Source organism: Anas platyrhynchos, chromosome 3, assembly GCF_047663525.1.
Source record: "Anas platyrhynchos isolate ZD024472 breed Pekin duck chromosome 3, IASCAAS_PekinDuck_T2T, whole genome shotgun sequence".
Taxonomy (NCBI): Eukaryota; Metazoa; Chordata; class Aves; order Anseriformes; family Anatidae; genus Anas; species Anas platyrhynchos.
The window spans coordinates 113,481,664-113,503,845 of NC_092589.1; the positions used below are offsets into that span (position 1 = coordinate 113,481,664).

The following is a 22,182-nucleotide window of genomic DNA, read 5'->3' on the forward strand; positions in this document are numbered from 1 at the left end:
TGAACGTGAGAAAGTCATACTCATATTTTTCTTCTATCTAGTCATCAAAGCTCCATCTTTGGTGTATTTTATAGAAACCAAAAAGAAATTCAACAGAAGTTGCATAATCCATAGTCCAGTCCAGTCTCGGGAGAGAAGGCTGAGTTAAAATCACTGCCTCAAATCCGGGATCATTCCCTGGTCAGTGAATAATCAGTCACCAGCATAGGGTGCATGAGTCTTACTTTGAGAGGAATTCAAGCCCTACCTCAAATAGTTTGTTGGAAGAACAGGGTTTTGACTCTTCATACCCCAAATACTGGTGAGTACTTTTACTGCTAGAACTAATCTGGGGTGAGAGAAATGGGCATCTGTGTCCGTCCCAGGGGCAAGGACTCTGTTGTGGAATAAACAGCCCCTGAGGTGAGGTGTCTGCCCTTGGATTTGAGCCTATGGGAACCTCTTTTAAGTAGGAGTGCATCAGTGCTTACTTTGCATCTGCCCAGCAGTAGGAAGTTGGATGTTTACAGCATTAACCTTTGGGCAGTAGTTTTGAAGTCACAGAATGACAGAATCACCTAGGTTTGGAGAGACCTCCAAGATCACCGAGTCCAACCTCTGACCTAACACTAACCAGTCCTCCACTAACCCGTATCACTGAGCTCTACATCTAAACGTCTTTTAAGGACCTTCAGGGCTGGTGACTCCACCGCTTCCCTAGGCAGCCCATTCCAGTGCCTAACAACCCCTTTGGTAAAGTCATCCCTGCTGGTGGCTGAAGAAGGAAAAATGGGGCTTCTTCACTGCTTGCTAATGAAGCAACGATTGTCGCTTCCCACCTGTGTTCCTGCTCTGATTTCTCATGACTACAAAGCTCTGACTGTACCTGCCACTGGGAGCCTTGTCCATAATGCCTGCTGACGGTGTTACAGGGATCCCGCACCTCTCAGCAGAACTGGCGATCTAAATAACAGCGGTGAGAAGCCGGAGTTAGGAGACCTGAGCTGTGGCAGTTTGAGCTTTCTACAAAGGCTGAAAGATGAATCCCATGGTCCTAACTGGCCTCGATTCTGTAGATCTGCCATGCAGCGATTTGTTCTTTTCCTCCTATAATATTGTGTTTTATCTTTTTTCCTCTCTCCCACACCCAAAACCCAGATGAGTTTAGGCCAGCGAGCGAAGCTGACCTGCACACCTGAGATGGCCTACGGAGCCACGGGGCACCCCGGGGTCATCCCTCCCAACGCCACCCTCCTCTTCGACGTGGAGCTGCTCCGGTTGGAGTGAGTCTTCTCGAGGGAGGCACCTGTCGATAACCATCCCTTCCTCCTCCCCTGCCCCGCAGCAGGAGAAATCTTCACTGGAATCCTCCCCTTCCCTGCTCAAGCCGTCACGTCAGTAGCGCCTGCTGTTCGGTTTCTGAAGCCTTCTCTCCGGTTTTTTAACTCTGTGGTGTCCGTAGTTGCCTTTTATCGGAAGCTTTGCTTTGGGAAAAAAAAACGTCTCCCGCTGTAACATGTTCAAGTTGTACATTTTATTTACCTTGCATGTAATAAACAGTCACGGTGACGATTGCAAATATATATAAATATAAATATATATATATATATTCCTTACTGAAAAACCACTGCCTTACTGTACACTTAAACCAAGAAAAAAAAATAAAAACACAAAAGGTGCTCAAGAAATCCAATGTACGCCTTGTACATGAACGGGCATTAGCCAAACAGAGTTACCTGCGCTGCCACTTTTCTCAACTTGTACGTTCTGCTTGCTGCTGTTTTAAAAAGTACTGTCTCATTTAAGAATTAAATATATATATATAAAACAATAAAATATTGATACTTTACAATTTCTGTGTTTTTTTTTTTTTTCTGCTTTCTGCTGACCGTTGGAATGATATTTGGTGCATAAGATGCTCTTCAAACAATCATCCACCAATTTTTTTTGTTAATTATGTCTCTCTTTACATGAACATGCATAATTTTACATACTGTTCTGTTACAGACTACCCCATGGAAGATCCCTGTAGGGGCAGCAGCACCTAGGAGGGTACATGTAGGTTTCCTGACCCTCCATCATCTCCCCTGCGCTGCTGGTGACCCCTCAACTCTGGCCAAAATTTGGCTGCTAAAGAGAAGGAAGGGGATGTTCCTACAGTGCAGGTTCAATTCTCAATGGCAAAACCAGTCTAACAATTCCTGCTGGAGCTGAACCAGGCTGAAAAGGAGCAAAATTGTATGCATCCACCTCACAAAACCTTGTTCATTATCACAAAATCTTATTTTTGGGCTGCACTTTCAGGTGCTGGTCACATAACCTGCAATTGTACTTCCCACACCATGCTCACAGCACTCGAGGCAGGAACATTTCTTCCATTTGACAGTTGCATGAATGCACAAAGCACCGGCTCCTCCTCTGGAGGCAGGAAGATGCATAGACTCACCAAGAGCTCACAGTGAGGACCTTTCCCAAATGCCTCGAAAGCAAACGGTGCTGGGAAGGATCAATGCAGCGTGCCCAGAGCGACCGCGTGCTCCCGGTACACCTCCATCACCTCTCCACCCTGCTGCTGTCTACACAACAGCTCGGGCATTGCTCTCCTTTTCCTCTTCTCGGGTTTCTTATCATGGAGAAAGATAAAAAAAAAAAAAAAAAAAAAACTAGGCACCTTTCCAGTGCCCTCGGTCGAACAACCCCAGCCTGCAAAACCCTCGTTACAGCTGCTTGATGAAGCTCTCTTCCCTCATCACCCCTCTCTCTTCAGAGACCTTTGTTGGAAGCAGAGATTATTACATTTTTCATGCCAATTTCATTGAAAAAAAAAATCTGAAAGGAAAACTAATTGTGCTTTGTGATACTTAGGGAAATTAAGTCTTCAAGGAAATGTAATCTTCAGCTCTTTATTTGACTGCAAATGCGTTAATTTATTTAATTGTATCATCGATCAACACAGTACATATAATTATTACCACTGTATAATGGATTGGAAAAAATTTGCTGCCACTGCCTGTGTAATCAGATATGCTCTTGTTACTAATTTCTAAACAGTGGAGATGGAAAAAAATGACCTTCCAGGCTTAATTTCATGCCCTACTTCCTCAAAAATTAAACGGAAAGCGAGTGCACACAAAAACCAGCACAGATGTAGACTGCAAGGCTGGTAACATCTGCCTTATTTACTGCCCTCTCTGCCATTCATACAACTGAACTCATTTCCCCATCCTTTGATATTCCATTTCAAACAAAATCTTGAGCAGACCTCATCAAAACAATCCTCCGGGCATTCGATTTCCATTCCCTCTGTCTTGCAGGTACAAATTATTATTTCATTTTACATGTGCAGGGACACTGAAAGCCCTGAACAGGCACTAGAAGAAAAAGTATGAAATGGAATATTTAATGAAAGGCAGCAGCTGAGCTCTCCGAGAAATCAAAAGCTGCTGATCTTGAGGATTCATTGAAGGAATTTTTATTAATCTTATTACCCTAAAGAATTGCTTTATATATATATATTTCGAACAGCATCAAATCCTCACCCAAACAGACCCTACAGTGCACGCAACGCGCTCTGTGCTATTGATAGAGGGAATGCAGGATTTGTACGTGACTTTAAACAAGTCTGACAGAACGTGGCTCCATCCCTAGTCCATCAGTGGTTTATTGCCAGCATTTATTTATTAGAAGCATAAATCCAGCGTGGTAATGAGCACCTCTGGTTCCAGTTACAGCCAGGGGCTTTCTAAATGCTCACTAACAACTTGTGTCAGGGATGTGTGCGTCCTTCTGGCACCCCTCAGCACCCTCACAGAGCTACAGCTGTGCACACAGCAGTCAGGCCTCGGGGCCTGAAGTGAAATTCGCTCATTGAAGCATTCCTGAGGAACCCTGTGTGTGCTCCCAGCTGAGAAACAACAGGAACAGCACCCGGCAAATACAGGTGACAGCTTCTGTTGCAGCGCTGGGCATCATCCCCCCCTCACCCACCTGCTGAACAAGCAGGAATGTTTATGCACACACCACATATACAGTGAGGGGTGCTCAGCAAAGTATTTCCTGTGTCACATGTTCCTGTAAGGACTGATTCCTTTTTAAAAAGGTTACAAACACAGCATAAAGTTTGATTAAAAACAAAGCAAAATTATATACATGTTTATTTATGTTTTGTTTTTGTTTTTTTTTACTAAACAGACAGAACTGCATGTTTTAAAGTCAGATAGAATAAAAAAAATTGTCCTTTATGACAACATAATAGACAGGTTTTAACCTGATTTATATATCCTCAGGCAAAACACGTTTGCATCTGCCCATGTTCTGCGCTGGCTACGAGTTGCATGGTCAGTGAGCTGAACATCAAAATCCAAGCACATAAATCCTCCTGGGAGACGGGCTGACTACCTGCTGTCACACAACTCGCAGCTGTTGAGACCAGAGGCAGAGCTCAGTCCTGACCACTTCTCAATTAGACTGGTTATGCAAACCAACAAACTGATTTTTATCCACGAGACATGAGCACTGATGCTTTTAGAAATAAAGAGCCCCAAAATTTAAATCTGGTTTCCTTTTTCCTCCACCAGATATTACACAGAGTTCAAATGACAAACAGGAAACAATCACATCACAGGAATCTAAAATTACCACCAGTATCTGTGGCCTTGCTTCAGTCTGGTGTTACCTAACAACATGAAAAGCATGAAGTCTATTCCTGTTGTTCTTACTAACTTCAGTTTTAACCTGGTACATTTAAAAATCTCTCTCTTAGCTATACAGCAATGTGCCATTAGAGCAAGATTGTCTCACAGCAGCTCACCTGGTCTGTCCTCATTGCTGGGAACAAGGCATTTTGACAGAAGTCACCAAAGCAGTTGGATTATTTTAAAAGGCCACTCATTTCCTAGTTCGTGGAAGAAACTTCATTATGAACATGGAGTCAGGCTTTGTTTGTTCCTAGTAACAAACATTCTGAGGAGAAAGGTGCAGTGAATTGTGTAAAACATACAGGTGTGAACGAGAATCAAAACATACTTTTTTTTTTTTTTAATGAAAAACCAAAAAGGATGAGAATCCCTGTGGCAGGGACACTTATTTACTCACAATACTCCATTTTTAGGAGTGGCAAGTGAAATTCACCACGCAGACAGCTGATACAAAGCCCCTTTAGCTCTCTGCATGAACTGGCCGCCCTGTTTAAGCTCAGTCCTGCAGTCTGGGCAGGATTTCAGCAGGCCTGTGCTCAGTCCTGTCCTACAAGGGCCTGCCAGAGAGGATGGTGGTTACACAGCGCTTACAGCTCAGCCCTGCAACATGACGAAGCTGTGTCCATTTAGGGGGGGGGTTGGTGTTAAAGCAGATCTTCTGATGCTTTACATTTAATCCTAATACGAAGATCTAAAGATTGAGATTACAGCCTATTAAATTTTAAAAATATATACAGAGAGAATCCTTACGTAGTTCAAGAACACAATGGCAGGTCTTGAAAACATTTTCCAAAAAAAAAAAAATCAGTTTATTTTGGTGGGTCTGTGTTAATTCCGTATTTTTCCTTGAGAAGCTTAAGCTGTTCCTCTTTCTTCTTTGTGTCCATCTTCTGGAATGCCTGTGGTTAGGAAAATAAAAATAAAAGGTGTAAGAAGAAAATTTGAACCTTTTGGCGTGTTCATTGCCAGAAATGGCCACCAGTTATCACCACGGGTGACACTGGTCTCAGGAAGCTTAGAAAACACCAAGCACTCACCCTGTTTGCGTTGTAGTACAAAACGACAAGGTATCTGTTGCACACGTTGAACCCTGACAGATGATCACAGGCGTTTTTAGCGTCGAAGATGTCTTCATAGACTACGTAGGCTGTTCCTCTCGTTTCGGGAGTGTTCCCACTGCAGAGCAAGATCAGGGTGAATGTTAAACTAACTGAACAGGAAATTATTCTACTCGTGTTTAGCAGTGACTGAGATTGGATTAGCTCATGCAGCTTCACCACAGAATGATTATTGCGTTTGCTTGGCACTGAAATCTATCCCTGCTTCCTACACCAATCTTGGAATTCAGAGTCAGAAGCGGTAAGAAAGTGTAAAAGAGTCGTGGTGCTGTTGCTGTGAGGGGTTATCACATTTCGGCCAAGTTTTTGGAACAGCAGTTAGCTTGTTTTATTGAAGGTTATGGGATTGGGCTGTCTGCTAGTGGCTGCCCAGACCTGCTGCCTCCCAGGATGGGATGCTGTCCTTAGCACACCACAAACCAGCCGTGCTGTTCCAAGACCACTTCAGACACACAGCCACCGATCCAATTTCCTTTGCCTGAGGGACAGCAGACACGTCTGGGCCCATAACGCTAATGAGCTCAGAGAGCTGACAGAGCTCACGGGTCCCAGAGATCCCAGCTGGAACACAGCTACACTGACCTTTGTCAGCAGAACCCTTCCTAAGGCACTGACTTGTCAGAGAACTCCACCAAATGTCATCTCGCCTGTCTGTTCTGGGATGCGTACGCAAATGAAGAGGTGAACAGGTTAAAAACTGCACAAAGGGGCTAAGTTGTTACAAAGGGAGCTCCACAGCGCTTCCTGTCTCACAACAACGTCAGGATTTCTGAACACAGCACGAACCAGCAGTGCTGAACAATCAGCAGGCATGCTGCTAGCAGCTCCTGTCAGAAACACTTCAGCACATCTCCTGACACACCTGAATTCTTCATGGGCCGCTGTCACACCGCTCCAAACAACCCTTTTTCAGAAACCTCAGGTCTCCTTTCTGACTTAGGACCATAAGTGAACAATTCCACCTATTTAGCCAAGTAACAAATCTACGCTGTCCCTTGCTCCTTTAATCACTTCCCCAGTAACTTTTGTTGCTCAACTCTGTATGAGAAGGATCACATCAGACACATGTTCCAACCCAGCATTCAGGAGGACACCCCCACATTTCCCTCTGTTCCTGCTCATTTACTGAAGGCAATTCTGTGCATAACACTTTGTTCCTGTGCTGGTTTTACACAGCTGGGCAGCTGAGCTCCAGAACAACTCAAAAGGAAAGGGGAAGCAAATGTGATAGGAAGGACTCAGGGTTTGAAATAAGGACAGGGAGATCAATCAAGAGTTATTGTCATGGGCAAAATAAACTCAGCATAGGGAGAGTAACGCAATTTATTACCTATTACTAACAAGCTAAAGCAGCGAGAAACTAAAACACAAAACAAAACCACCTTCCTCCCCCCTCCCATCCACCCTCTTCCACTGTCTCCCTCCGAGTGGTACAGGGGAACAGGCAATGGGGCTTCAGTCAGTCCCTGACGCTTCATCTCCACCACTCCTTCAGGGTCCCTCTCTGCCCTTTCTCCAACATGGGGTCTCTCCCACGGGATGCCGGCCTTCCTGAACTGAGCCTGTGAGGGCTGCCCACAGGCAGCAGCTCTTCAAGAACTGCTCCCACACGGCTCTGTACCACAGGGTCCATCCCCCAGGAGCAAACTGCTCCAGCACGGGTCCCCCACAGCACCCCCAGACCCCCTGCTCCTGCATGGGCTCCTCTCCACGGGCTGCAGCTCCGGCCCGGGGCCTGCTCCTGCGGGGGCTCTCCATGGGCCGCAGCCTCCTCCAGGCCACATCCACCTGCTCCACCGGGGGCTCCTCCACGGGCTGCAGCGTGGAGATCTGCTCCATGTGGGACCCATGGGCTGCAGGGGGACAGCCTGCTCCACCAGGGGCCTCTCCATGGGCTACAGGGGAACTGCTGCTCGTGCCTGGAGCACCTCCTGCCTTCCTTCTGCACTGACCTGGGGGGCTGCAAGGGCTGCTACTCTCACATTTCTCACTCACTCCCAGTTGCTGTTGCACAGCAGTTTTTTTCCCTTCCTTAAATCTCCTCTCCCAGAGGTCCACAGAGGGTTGCTCATGGTTCAGTTCTGGCCAGCAGCAGATCCCATTTGGATGGACTCCTTTTTGTTCCCTCTGATCTGACATGGGGCAGCTGCTGGGCTCTGCTCACAGAGGCCACCCCTGCAGCCCCCCTGCTACCAAACCCTTGTCACGTAAGCCCAACGCAGTTCCTTACACTGAACAACCATTTTTCATCGCTATGGCTCTGACTGACATAAGCACTTTCATCTGGGGTAAAGTTTGGTCTGTTCAGCCGTTACCAACTTTACATCCTACATAACCCAACCAGTGAAACTCACTGTGGATTCAGTACCCACCCCACTCTCAGAGCATAAGAAACAAGACAGCAACATAAGCAAGGCCATGTTCTGCTCTGGTCCAACCAACAACCTACGCCAAAACTCAGAGATGCCACAAGTTATCTTGTCAACACCTGCACAAAGGCAGTATGAAAAAAACTTATCAAATAAAAACTATGTTTCCTTTCTATTTGTTCATCTAAAGAAGTATGACTGACAACGTTTTCTTTTTAAGTACTGAACATGAGCGCTAAGTTTGGTCACCTCCCCACTGCTTTCCAAATACTTAAGAGGGGGAAAAAAACAACATTTTGTCTGAATGTCAATACTGCAGCCAATCTTACTGCAGTTCTCAATAGCTAATCCCAAATTCCAGCTTCAACCCGACTCTTTTTGCCTACAGCTTATTAGAACACATTATTAACCAGATGAAATTATGGGTAAACCCACAGCAATTTGACAGTACTCTGGGTAACAAGGAACATCAGAGCTCAGGTCTTCGATATTCAAAGGAACTAAAAGGAACAAACTCAAACATGCTATAGAGAAGTACAACCTTAGTGCATTTAGAATGAAGTTATGGTCAGAGCTCTCTGATCCAAGGACTACAGCTTGAGGACAAGCTGGATCTGATAATGGTGCACTAGTTTTTGGTAGACATGTCCAGTACCAATAGCAACATCTTTACTTTTCCATTAGTTCACTGTCTAATACTCACTAAGCAGCAGAAGTGGTTGCTTACAACCCTTGCTTCTCACGTTTTTCCATTTATTTATAATAAATGTTTGAGCATTTAAAGTTGATTTAAATAAAAGTCCTTATTTTACCCCCTTATCTGCATTTACAGAAGGTTTAAGCTTTTCCAACTTATCTACCAGCAATATTCTTTCCTACAGAATTCACACAGAAGAGAAGCATCACCACCCTCCCCTTTGGCAAAGGGATGCTGCGAAAGTACATTCACCTTTTTAGCCGTAAAATCCAGTGGTCACCTACGGTAGTAGCAGCATTGACTTAGAACAGCTACGCCAAAGCCCATAAAGCCCTTAAAATCTCACAGAGAGCTAAACATACTCACACTCGGATCTGCCGAATAGGCCCGTATTTCCCAAAGATATCGTACATCTCCTCCGCGGTGATTTTATAGGGCAAGTTCCTGATGTATAAGATCCGGTTGACTTCTGGCGGCAGCCGGATCTGTTGGGGAAACAAGCCATGCGGTAACAGACTGAAAACATTCACTTCAAACCTTACATGTTACAATTTAAGTACTAAACCTCGCGCCTACGACAGCGGAGAGACTCCGCGTCCCTTTCTCCCCCTCAGCGGCTGTGCTTTTTGCCTACCGAGAGAGCAGCCCAGAGGGCCGACCCCCTCTCCCAGGGCCACCCCTCACCTCACACCCCTCCCGGGGCAGGGGAAAGCACTCACATTAGCTCGTTTGGCCGCTTGCATCGCCATGGCGCCGGCTGGAAGGGGGGCCTGAGGCCTGGCAGCGAGATGGCGGCGGGCAGCGCTCCTCCGGCCCCGCCGTTTACCTCAGAGAGGTGCCCGGATGCGATCCCAGCAGGCACCGCGCAGCGCACCGCAAATTGCGTAACGCCGGCAGCGCGCCGCAAAGGGCGTAACGCAAGGGGCTGTAACGAGAGTGGCGCACCGCAAAAGACGTAACGCAAGGGGCGTAACGCCAGCCACGAGACGCGAGAGACGTAACGCAAGGGGCGTACCGCTACGCTACTGGCGCTAGGAGCCGCGCGTTGCAGAGCGCGGGACCCCGCCCCCGGCCGCCTGAGGGGAGGGCGGCCATCTTAGCTCAGCCCCCCTGCCCTGGCAGGACCAGGGTTTGGGGAGCTCAGGAGAGCAATAAATGTGGTGTTTTGTTTTTTTCGCTCACGGGTTCAAGGCATAACGCTGGAGCTGCAATATTAATCTTTTTATTAAATGTGTCCTGCAAGGCTTTGCTTTATGCCCCCCTTTTTTTGAGTCCTTCCACAATAAAACATAAGAGTCCTTCCACAGAAACATGAGTCTTTTTTATTAAACATGTCTGTAAAGCTTTGCATTATGCCTCGATTTTTGAATCCTTCCACAGTGAATCATTCCAAAAACAGACAATGCAGAATCTCTGCTTTGACAACATCCGTAGTGCTCCTACCCATCGAGTAACTACAGCAGTAGTTTCATCTTCTTTTAAAGATGACACTTAAAAAAAAAAAAAAAAGAAGAACTTTAAGTTGAAACAGGCATTTCAATGACAATTTTGCCAATATTCCTGTTTTCTTCCATTGCCCTGTGTGCCTCCGCGATCTCATGCAGAGGGTAAACGCTGTCGACAAATGGCTGGAGACGAGGGGAGGCTCCTCGGGCAAAATACGGCAGCACGTTTTCTGTGAAGGCTTTCACCAGCTTTTCCTTATACTGAAGGAAAAATAAAAGTGTTTTGAAGATTATTTCTAGTCATTTCATTCCCAGAAGTATCTCTAAACACAGCATGCAAAATGTATACAATTCTCAGACATTTCATAGTGAGACAGACATAAACATCTGAAAGGTATAAGCTGCTAATGAAAAGAAAACTTATAGATGAACTATATTTTAACGGAATGAGCTTCTCCTCCAAAACAGGTGGTTTAAGCTCAGTGCAGAACCATTTAAAACTCAAACTGTTAAGGTCATTGAAAATATTATGTATTGGATTATGGACAGTCTATCCTCAAGCTCTACATTGGTGTCTTTTACTGTAATAGATGAGAAATTTCCACATAAAGTAGAATCAAACTTGGTCTTGATTGAGAAGTATATCTGTAGATGACCTAATGGAGGTTTTTGTACGTTGTCCCCCCCCAGACTTGATTGAGTCATCTGATCACTTGAGTTCTGTTTCTTAGAACAAACCTTTAAACTATGGTATTCATGAAGTATATTAAAAAGTCTTGGGTATCATACCTCTGTGGCAGTAGTTACAAAAGGGAAGCATCTCAGACAAGTAGAAAAGGGAAAATGTAACTTTTGCAATGTTTCTAAAGTATGTAGAGATAGTTCAAGGTGGTGCTTTTTTTCTCTAGTAATAATGCATTAGATTCTGTTTTAGTGCTAATAGCAAAAGAAGGACCCCAAAACTACCACAGATTTTAAGATCAAACTATATACACTGTTGATAATTACTACTTGCCTCCTTGTCTCGTGATCTTAATAGACTTGTATGAATGGTCCCTCTTTTGGAAAGCAGCCTTGCAAGCAAATCTCCATTTACATAACCTCCACTCAGTAGTCCATAAATAATCCACCGTCCATCAGTACTCAAACAGTTAAGGTTCTTCTCCCAGTAGGAGCCACCAACACAATCTAAAATAATATCTACGCCAGAACCTCAAGTAGAAACAGAAAAAAAATGGCAATTATAGTTGAGCTGCACTAAAGGTAGGGTAATTTCAGGTGAAACTAAAACCTTCTTCTCTGTAGGTACAGAATCAATCTTGCAATTCTTATTTAAATCCTTCTGCTGAAAATAGGAATTGGCACAATGATTTGTAAAGAATCCTAGCATCAGGCACGAAAAATGAATCATTATAGATAGCAGATACAAATCCTGTCATAAATTGTCTCAAATGCTTAAAAAGCTATTTTTTTTTCTATCTGTAAGAGAACTGTAAGAGTTTTTTGCCATAATCAGACACAAATACAAGTGCTACACTTCCTTATAGAAGCAACAATAATATCAGCACAATTTTTATGCCCCAAATAAACATAAAGCCAAAGGGAGCCCATGCAGAAAACAGAGCCCAATTAAACTAAGATACATTCTTGGGCTGAACAGGATAACAGGATCTTTACTGTCTGTTCCTTCATTAAGGTGATATCTTTCCTCCTTGATAAATCAACCCCTGATTAGAGAATTGCTATTCTCTAACCTGGGAGGTGATTTTTGCAAGTCCAGCTGCAATAAATCACTTCCAAGATAAAATGTAGTCTACAGTACTGAAAAGTGAGTTTAGGATAGGAAGAAGTGAACATTGCATAGAATTGAAATAGAGCAGGATTTAGTAACTCAGTATGGAAATTGGCCAGGAACTTATTTTGGGGAAATGGAAGGCATAAGATTTTCTGCATTCTCTTGCCAAAATCTGTTTAAGGCCCCATCCATAATAAAGCAGATTCAATACTGCTGGATTCCCATCCTGTTCAGCACCAAAGGGAACGTGAAAAATTTGCAGTGAATCATACCTGTCTGCAAAATTGGTCTCTTTGAAAAGATGATGAAGTCCCAGTTGAAACTGAGTGATGTGCATATGCTTTAGGAGGTACATATTCTTCCTCAACTGTGACTTCCACTCAGAGGTTCTTACCTTGGGTGAACGCCAAGACCTTTTCACTGAAGTCTTCATTTTTGTAGTCGAACCCTGCAGCTGCTCCAGCGTTTGCTGTCGCTTTGAGTTTCTCCTGAGTTCCTGCTGTCACGATGGGAATAGCATTTGCCAGTTTTACCAGCTGAATGGCTGCCATACCAACGCCACTAGCTCCAGCATGGATCAACACTCTCTCCCCCTTCTGTATTTTACCTGAACGAGGACATAAGGGAAATGATTCCCCTGTTGGCTTTATCAGTGGAGTAAAACATGATCAAGGTGGCAAATTCTGAATAGATGAAAATACTGAAAGCTGAAAGAGATGCCTAAACAAATCCAGAGTGAACAGAACTCACGGTGTACAAACAGGACTCCATTTTACTGACTTACTTGAAACGACTTTGACTGGGTCCTGTTCAGTGTAGAGCATCCATGACAAAGCTGCCAGGGTGAGAGCAGCAAGCCTTTTTATACTGGGACCATCCACTGCTGCTAGCTGAATGTTAATAATATTTGCTGAGTTAATACCAAGCACTTAGCAGTGGAGAAATGCTACACAGATGCTTTGTAATGTTAAGGACCAGTTCTGCCTATCATCTTACCATCTACACCTTGCCTTAATGCATTGGTTTGTTTCCTACTGATTGCTACTGGAAGTGGGACGCCTAATAATCATAATAATCATGGGGTCATCATCCTAATTGACTGCAGACCCCCAGGAAGCAACACTGCTCGAATCAAGTCTGAATTTGTGGTAGTGAGGGAAGATCCTTCTTTGTAACTCATGTTCTTTATTACAGCTTTTAAGTACTACTGCTGAAGAGGACAGAAGAAGGATATCTCTCAGCTGAAGAAAGCCCTGGGAAAGTGCTATTAGTAGTGCCTCTGTAGTACATTTTAAAAGTGAAGAGTGTAAGCTTATGTCTTTTTAAAATCAGCTCAGAGGGAATGTTTCCTACAACACCTCTGTGAAGCAAGGTACAAGAAGATGTTGTCTACTATCATTCCACAGGCAATGAGTGAGGAACATTCACGATATGGTCATGCTTGCAGTGAAGACAAATCTTTACAAGTAGGATTTGTATTCAGTTGTTTGCAGAACATGTAAGTCATTTCAGAGTTTAGGCTTACTGGAAATCATGATTCAAGCTGAGACACATAGATGAAAAGAAAAAACTGGCCAGCTTTCTGTATCCTTCCTTGTAAATATGTAGCCAACAGAGTATGTTGTGGTCAAGATTTCAGAATTTGGGTCTGGCCAGATAGGTAAAAGGCCCATGTGAATAGAGTGACAGAGAAAAGGGTTTTCAAAGGCAACCAGCATTCAGATGGGGGCAACAAAGAGAGCATTTAATAGCAGAAATGAAGGCGAGTTGTTTTGATGGAGCAGATTTGGAAATGCACCTCTCACCTACAAAATGCAGCAGCTGAAAGGCTGTTAGCCAAGCTTCAGGAATGGCTGCAGCCTGAATTAAAGTCATATCGTTTGGGGCTGGCATCAGGCAGCCTTCGGGTACCGTAACGTATTCTGCCTGGCCACCTCCGGAGAGCAGAGCCATCACTGCATCGCCAATCTTCCACTGGCCCTTGCAGCCAGGTCCAAGCCCAGCCACGCTTCCAGCTGCTTCCAAGCCTAAAATATCACTTGCTCCTTTGGGGGGAGGATACTTCCCTCTCCTCTAAAACAAAACAGAAGAGGGTAGGGAAGGAAAAGCCACACATCAATGAGTGTAATGACCTGCAAGATTTTATTTGCACGCCTCCTACCCAATTGTCTTTTTATTTCATCCTGATTTTGGACTATGTGTTTCAGCAATTTAAGGATCTTCTGTCCTTTGGCAATGCTTCTTGTTTCGTTACTAAGTCTGTTTTATTCTTAAAAACATAAATAAAAGCATTTACCTACTGAATCAAGAGACATCTCTTCTTTTAGCCCTATGAATGTTTCCTTTGAAGTCTCAGAAACAAATGCTTGCCAAGCTCGAGCTCTTTTAACTCTTCTGATTTGTAAAGACTTCAGATGTGGACTTGAATGTTGGTGTACTTTTCAGATACATAAAGCTGCTTAACTTACACATACCTGGAGTAAATCAGCCCTATTCAGAGCACTAGCGGAGACCTTCACAAGAACTTCTCCTTCTCCTGGATGTGGCTTCATCACTTCTTTCACATAGAGATTTTCTGGGCCTCCTGGGCAATCAAAATAGGCTGCCAACATTTTCTCTACAAATCTTCTCAGGCAGTTTCTGACCTCCTCGTTTTTGCCAGCAGCAAAATCAAATCTGGAGCAATCTCCCCTGGGTGGAAGCGTAAGAGGAGAAGAGAGAATCACAGTGGGAAAGTCCGTGGTATTTCCTATTCTTTGCAGTATATGAATGCCATGTAGGTCTGCTGCCCAAAGATGTGTGCAGGCAAACCAGGCTCTCTTCGAGGAAGAGGAATGTGGGACTGACCTCTGTAAAATCACTTGCACGATGACCTTAGTGCTTACTTAATCATTCGTTGCAAGGCTGGAGGTGTGGAATGATGAACTCCTCGAAACCCCAGGAACGTAAATCCCCACAGGGTGGTGCTCTATGGCTGTTGTATGCTGAATAAACAACTGCTACCAATTATCTGCATAAAATACAACTTTAATCCTTTTAATTCTTCGACTGGCTGGCTATTTGTTGTTTTCGGCTAAACTGCTCAATCCAGTCCCACAAAATTTGTCTGTATGAGCACAAAACTTCAGTGGGAAATCCACCCAATACCGCCCTGTAACAGGTCTTTTCCCCTCTTTATCTGTTCAAATGTAGTCAATTAAAAATCCCACGCTAAAGACATTTTTGTCCCTCTTTCACCAGTCCACTAACCTGCATTTGTCTGAATGCTTTGCTGCTAGAAGCAGCCCAACGCGAAATGACCAAAAAAACCCCTGTGTAGTGACGATATGAATACCTACGTTGCTTTCAAATGCACAGGGAAATGCACGAGTTGAGAACCGAGTTTCCGAGCACGACACCTTCAAGCTGTCAGATCTGCCCGCAGAGGTCTGGAACAAGTTTTAAGGGCTCCTGACCACGGTTTGGGACCCACCTTTTTGCTGTAAAGAAGGGAAGAGCTCCTCTGCAATGGCAACAGCCCTGACTGTCCCTGGGAGCAGAGTCTGATTTCCTCCTCTCCAGGCTCTGCAATCTGCCATTCCCCAGCAAGTCACGGGGTGGAATGGGACGAGGTTGTGTTTTCCTTGAAGGGAAAGACGTGAGCAGAGTCAGAAATACTGAAATATTTCGCCAGTGTTTCTCCCCACGGACCTGGTTTATTCCACAGGTCGGGGCAGAAATCAGCTTTTCCCTTTGGCACCGAGGTGGAGATCGCACACACACCCCCAGCACGCAGGGAGGTTTGCTCTGGTGCTTTTACCCCACTGCTGGCAGAGCAGGGATCTGCAGGGTGCATGTTTGTAGCTTCCTGGGCAAAGCATTGAACCTCTGGACTCTGGATAGCTCAGACTGGATTTACCTGGATTGCATTAAGGGCATGTTGAGCTGTGACAGCCCTCATGCTCTGTCTGTGGAGTCTTTTAGCATGCTCTCGTTCCTTTGAGACCACAGCATTTGCAGTTCTCTGGCTCGTCTGTCAGCCCGCGGCATTTCTACCTGCTGTTTCAGCTGCCTGATCTCACCTCTTGGCTGAGCTTTGCCATTTCTCATCGGTTATGCCTTTCTCCATATCCTCACTGCCAGATCTTGAGTATTTGGGAGCTTTCAGGGAATGAAACTGACATTTCAAAGCATTTAAAAATGGTATCGTTTTTCATCTGGGTGCTCCTGTGTGGGATTCTTCTGTGGGTTTCTTTTCTTACTGATTTGGATATTTTGGGATTCAGACATTTCAACTTATACTTGACACTAAATTAATTTGGAAAATAATATAGCAAAAAAGACTGTGTTTTCACACAACTCTAAGAGCTAGTGGCTTAATTGTTTCTGCAGATGAGATCATGGGGCCTGGTCTTCCCGAACCTGGTCTTCATCTGGTGAAACAGCTCAGTTGTCTGAACAGTGAGGGGTTCACCCAAATGAGAATTATTTGATATCTTACAGCATAGACAATCTGATTATAGCCTGGTAGGAACATTGTTCCTCCTCCCCAGTCCTCACAGAACTTTGCAGTCTACTGCAGATTAAAATAACTTTCTATAACAGCCAGTGACAGAGAAAAATGATGTGAAAAATGCGTTTTATTTGTAATACTCAAGGGCATGCAGGGCAAACTGAAAATCTGTTAATGTAACAATTTCCGTAGTCCCTTGGGTCTGCGATGCTACATAGCTGAGAGAAATGCTCTGAGCGAAGTTACTTTGCTCAGGGAGATGAATAATGTGCTTATCTAGAAACGGGCTAAAAGACAACACTCAAAAGATTAAGGAAAGCATCCTAAACCCAATCTTGAGGACATCACTCAATTCTATTTAAAAACTTGGGTGATACACACATAAGGTAGTCCTCTTGGGAGCAGTGAACCTTCAAGAGTTCTTGAAATAAAAATGGGGAAACAGCCTTCACTCTGCAGTTGGAGTGTGGTAAAGCAGCAGGTGCTTGCTGGAGTTGGGTAACGCATCGAACATCTAGACTTATTTGCCTGGTGAGCAGTCCTTCTGAGCTCAATGAAGTTCATGGCTTCTGCTGAGTCAGCTGCCCTTGTCTCTAAAGTAGTCTGCTATAAGAATACAGGGAAAAAAAAAATAAGGAAAAAAAATCAATAAAATATGATTAAAATCATACACAGACTTGCTGTAATGGAGATACATTTTTTTTCAAGCTCAGATCCACCTCAGCCTCTAATCAGAAAAACAAATATCAGCATTTATAGCTGCACATTAAAAATAGTGGTGCATATATTCATGAGGTATTACTTATTCTACAGAATAAACACTGACCACTTTAAACCTAAGTCATTTGCAGAAATCTCTCTTAAGATGCAAAGAAAAGCTAATGCCATTTGTTTTCACAGAGAAATCATCCAGAACATCAAGAACTCCAAAAAATATGCATTGTCAAAACCATTGGAAATCTGGCCCTGGAAACATGTAGACCTTAGATTTTACTCAGGAAAACTGCTCTTGATCATAGCTTACAAATTATTGAAAAAAAAAAAAAAAAGATTTGATGAAGAATTTATTACTGATGGTCTTACAGCTCATTCCAGATTAAACAGCTTAGTCAAAACACAAATGATTTCCACTTACTTGTAGACACCTAAGTGAGGAACAAATGCTAGGAGAAAAATAGGTCTAGAATTTAATTACTATTCGGTGAAATGAAATGGGCACATCCATAGATTAAGATTGAACTTGTTTGTCCAAAAATATTCCTTAGAAATACCTCAGTCTCCACACTGAAAACCAGGGCTGCTGAGGCTGAGGCTATATCAGTACAGCTATCAGCTCTTGTGCATTTTATCCATCTGGATGATGTGACAGAATGATGGTATACTTGATATAGTCAGCCATATACTACAGCAGTGAGATGTGTAACTGTTATTTATCTCCCTGGTTTAATCCTTGCCAGCACCTCCTCCCAAAGAGAAAACTACGTTTGAGATGCTATCAGGATTCTGCAGTTTGTCTGCAAAGTTTTGCAATATTCTCAAATGGGAAACGCAGAGATGGTAAAATGAAGTCTTTAACACACTGAAGCCAAGAGAGAGAAACTTGAGAGGGCACACAAAGGAAACTTTAGCAGAAGAGGGAAGGAAATGGGCACTTGTTAGAGAAGAGGTACTTTGTGACACAAAACATGAGAGAGGAAACAAAACTTCATGACGTTTCAAGATTCACGTGTAGGAAAGGTGAGTAGGCAGAGAAAGAAAGTTTGAAACCCTTAGAGAGCAAAACTGGCTTTGAAGAAGCGGACTGTGAATCAGAATATCAAGGATAATGCCCAGAGGATGTGTGCAGAAGACACTGGGTCAGGATTAGTTGTATGAGTTCAATGAGACGTGACTGTCAGGTCCCACTGTGTTCAAGTGCAACTAACAGAAAACTTGTACCACAAAGGTCAAGGCCAGAGACCATTCTGCAACCTGTTCACACCCCCGGAGGCTTTGGAACACGTGTGATGTGATGAGTGAAGAGGGTTCAGCCATGCAGGAATAGCCCAAGTCTGTATTCAGTTGCCAAGGTTTTGGTAGTCTGTCAGATTAATTTTTTGAAGCTGTTTGTGAGAGCAGAGCCAGTCAGTGAAACACTGACATGCAGGCACACGAATGCATTTATTTATCTTACCGAGTTTCTCTACAGCTTCCACGCACACGCTGGGATACATGCCCACCTTGTAAGTAGCAATTAGGATGAAAGCATTGGTCTTCACAGCTATCAGGCCTCCATCTGGCTGGATAATACAGAAAAATGGCACAAGGTTCTCAAAAAATACACGTGCATGCATATTGCCTCACAATTTAGGCTAATTACAGACCTTTTTGCTCAAATACTCTCTCAAAGCCTAAGCCATGATGCAGACAACACACGTCCATGAGTGTTTTGAAGACTTCTGGCTATTAAAGCAAATCACTCAAATGCTTTTTTGTATCGCCTATCCTCACTTCCAATGATTGATGTGTTATTGCACAGCATTTTGAAGAAGTTTTACTGTAACGCTCAGTCATATGTAGAAGCATTAATAAGTGCAAGTGCAATAGGTATTTACATGAAAGCACGTAAGTTTTTATGAACCCTACATCCCAAACTCCACCCCACTGATTTGTAAGAATGACTGAAAAAAAGACACTGAGAAGTACTGCATGTTTTCTGAACTGGGGTCCAAATTTAAAACCAGCTCAGCCTTTTCTGCAGGTTCCTCAGCTTGCTTCAGCATCCCACAAGGTAAGCTGATCTAACAGCTCTGGCGAACAGGCACTGCAGCTGGTGTTAGGGGTTCGTGGTGGACATGCAGGGATGTAAATATTCACATATATGCACACAAGCAGGGACCATTTAGCGCCAGGGAAACACCAGAACAGTTCAAAGGAGGAACACTTAACTGAAAGCGAAAGGCAGCTAGTATATAGACTAACCATGGGGGCTATACTTCTAATTCCGATGCAACTATTGAGGGACAGAGTATAAGTGCTCCACTGAAATATGGCCACCAGTGTCACTAAAATTGCATCCTCCAAGCATCCTGCCCAAGTTTTACATCTCCATTTGCCCACAGCTGAAAAGAGAGAGCTCACAACGATGCAGCTTAATGCCTTGCTTGCTCTAAAGGCACATGGTAAAGGAAAAGCATGGGTAAAGTGGTTGTGCCAGGAAAAGCATGGGTGAAACCTTCTCTTGTTGAAAAATAAATAATAATTTATTTATTACCAAAAAATAATCGATGAAAAATAAATAATGGTGCTACCCATTTAATTCCACTGCTGGAAAGGTGATGTTAAGAGAGAGAAGAAAAGAAGCATGTGAAGGCTTTCAGCTCGTGTTAAGGTATTCATGTCACCAGACAGTGAAAGAAAAAGGATGTTTCCAAAGGTTTCAGGACTGCCATAGCTCTTGTCAACGTACGTTTTTAAGATAGATGGAATCCTCATCTGCTCGGACACATTTATAGTGCTTCTGCTTGAAGTAGAGTCCTTCCCTTCTGACTTGCATTAAATTATTGTAGAAAGTGTAGATCAGGTTTATGGCATTCTCTGGTGGCACCTATGTTCAAACAGCACAGTGTTATGGACCGAAAGGGTACGTCTTTGCAGGGATGAACAGTTCTCCACCCTCCCACTTTCTTTGATAGTTCCCTTAAAATTAATATATTTTTGAGTTGAAAAAAAAATCAAAATTGATCCTACTTTCTATAGAGTCCGCTGAATTTCTAACATCTCATTTGAAACAATCTGCTCAATCTATGGGTACTATCTGTGCAGTCCCACTACTCACCAACACTTCTCTAGGGAATTGATACACCCAGTGGTGACTGGAGCCCTCTGTTAAAAGGCAATGAAGGGTAGGACTCAGCCTTATCATGTTATACAATACAAGCAGAAGTGCTGTTATTCTGCGCTGTTTATCACCTGATAGACAGTAAAAACAGATAAACTACATCCGTAATAGAAAGCTAGAAGTGTCAAGGAGCACTTCTGGGTACTGTTATAACAGTCTAGCTACAGATTTGGCCAGGGCCAGCAATTCACAGGCACAGCCTGGAAAATGAGAATGAGTCAGGACTGCTCCCCAGAAGCAACTTGGTCGAGCCTCTGTTTCAGGGTCATAGTATGGACACGGCCATGCCACAGCAGCATGTCTCAGTGTCAGCACACGGACATAAGAACATCTGCTTTACAAGCACGGGGGGGGATCACTGAGTGCAAGTGCTTAAAAACAACCCCTTGAAAATGCCAGTTAACTGGCATCTTTCTTCCAAAGATCAAAGGTGTGAAATTAGCAATCAGCTTCAGAAGATGGCTCTCAGAGCAGCAGCTAGGCTGTACCCATTTAGCTCAAGCTCTGAGGCTGAAAGAAGCTGCCGGTCCCTTTAGTATAGCGCAGAACTCCCTGACATGATCACTACTTTGTGCTCTGGATTCCCGGAGTTTCTACCACTGCTGCCACTTCCCAGGACACTCTTTCATCACTTACATAAAAGCCAGAGGTTGATGCACAGACTTTTCTTTCATTTATGTTGATAATAGCTGCATTTTCCACGTGCTTTGTTCTGATAAGACCGTCATTCAACAAAGCCTGAAGTTGGCTCATTTTCCATCTGTTCTGTGGAAAGAAAAAGATGTATAAATGTTCGTTCTCCTCCCCTCTTAGATTGGAAACGAGTTCTTTCTCCAGGGAGAATTTAGGGATTTAGGCAGAAGTAATGCTAAGCCTCAGATAAGAAAAATAACAATATTAAAAATCCTAAAAACCAGAGAACAGCAGAACACTAAGGAATGAGATAAAACTTGCTGCAGCCAGCAGATCAGAGCAGAAATTGGGGTGTGAAGTATTGGTTGCTGGGCCTGAAACAAACACCATTTTCTTTTAAATGCTCAGCACTAGCATGGCAGTTGTTAGACCTTTGGGTCTGTGCAGCTCCACGAGGATGCTTTTTAGAAGTAAACCCTACATTTATCTCATGATAGTATATCTCTGGCTGTCTGCATAAGCAGCAACAGTCTCAGAATCATTGAATCATACAATGGTTTGGGTTGGAAGGGACTTTAAAGATTGCCTAATTCCAACCCCCTGCCATGGCAGGGACACCTCCCACCAGCCCAGGTTGCCCAAAGCCCCATCCAGCCTGGCCCTGAGCACCTCCAGGGATGGGGCACCCACAGCTCCTCTGGGCAGCCTCATCCAGTGCCTCACCACCCTCAGAGTAAAGAATTTCCCCCTTATAACTAATCTAAATCTCCTCTAGATTTAGAAAACCCTCTAGATTTATTTACTTTTTAACGCGAGGGTGGTGGAAATGAGGTATCACAATCAAGGAGAGCTGTCAGGCTTATCAGTTAGCGTAGCCAACAGCCTGCCACAGGGACATCGGGCCAGCAATTATGAATCATTTTTGAGCACTTTATTAATAATTTTTGAGCAGTGAGGAAGCATTTGACTTTAAAACCAAGAATGCGTGAGGGGCATGTACCCCTCCAGGGGCCTTGGCTGACAGGAGGCAGCGCCCCTCGCCCGCCTTCCCCGCCGAGCTGTTGCCATGGCAACCGC

General features: G+C 43.9%; 3 protein-coding genes across 6 annotated transcripts in view; 1 reads left to right on the forward strand and 2 right to left on the reverse strand.

The window, feature by feature from the left end:
- Positions 1-1,831, forward strand: part of FKBP1B (FKBP prolyl isomerase 1B) — a 44,058-nt gene extending 42,227 nt beyond the window's left edge. The window contains exon 4 of the mRNA XM_027455311.3: positions 1,138-1,831. Within this exon, the coding sequence (XP_027311112.2) occupies positions 1,138-1,266 (129 nt within the window). The 3' untranslated portion in view covers positions 1,267-1,831. The remainder of the gene's footprint in view (positions 1-1,137) is intronic.
- Positions 1,832-4,098: 2,267 nt separating this feature from the next.
- Positions 4,099-9,747, reverse strand: SF3B6 (splicing factor 3b subunit 6). The gene is made up of 4 exons (XM_038177381.2): positions 9,580-9,747; positions 9,227-9,345; positions 5,714-5,852; positions 4,099-5,575 (listed from the first exon to the last, which is right to left on the reverse strand). The coding sequence occupies exons 1-4, from the start codon at positions 9,607-9,609 to the stop codon at positions 5,486-5,488; spliced, it is 378 nt and encodes a 125-aa protein (XP_038033309.1). The 5' UTR covers positions 9,610-9,747; the 3' UTR covers positions 4,099-5,485.
- Positions 9,748-10,159: 412 nt separating this feature from the next.
- On the reverse strand, positions 10,160-22,154 carry TP53I3 (tumor protein p53 inducible protein 3). 4 transcript variants are annotated; one of them, XM_072036517.1, is made up of 9 exons: positions 21,909-22,154; positions 21,109-21,237; positions 20,041-20,178; positions 18,766-18,871; positions 14,575-14,717; positions 13,906-14,173; positions 12,495-12,707; positions 11,321-11,517; positions 10,160-10,566 (listed from the first exon to the last, which is right to left on the reverse strand). In XM_072036517.1, the coding sequence occupies exons 2-9, from the start codon at positions 21,223-21,225 to the stop codon at positions 10,378-10,380; spliced, it is 1,371 nt and encodes a 456-aa protein (XP_071892618.1). In that variant the 5' UTR covers positions 21,226-21,237; positions 21,909-22,154; the 3' UTR covers positions 10,160-10,377. The 4 variants fall into 4 exon arrangements, with proteins under 4 accessions (XP_071892618.1, XP_038033301.1, XP_038033302.1 ...); XM_038177373.2 differs by lacking the exons at positions 18,766-18,871; positions 20,041-20,178; positions 21,109-21,237; positions 21,909-22,154 and adding an exon at positions 15,439-15,854 and having other exon boundaries at positions 14,575-14,791; XM_038177374.2 differs by lacking the exons at positions 18,766-18,871; positions 20,041-20,178; positions 21,109-21,237; positions 21,909-22,154 and adding an exon at positions 15,573-15,722 and having other exon boundaries at positions 14,575-14,791.
- Between the last annotated feature and the right edge of the window lie 28 nt (positions 22,155-22,182).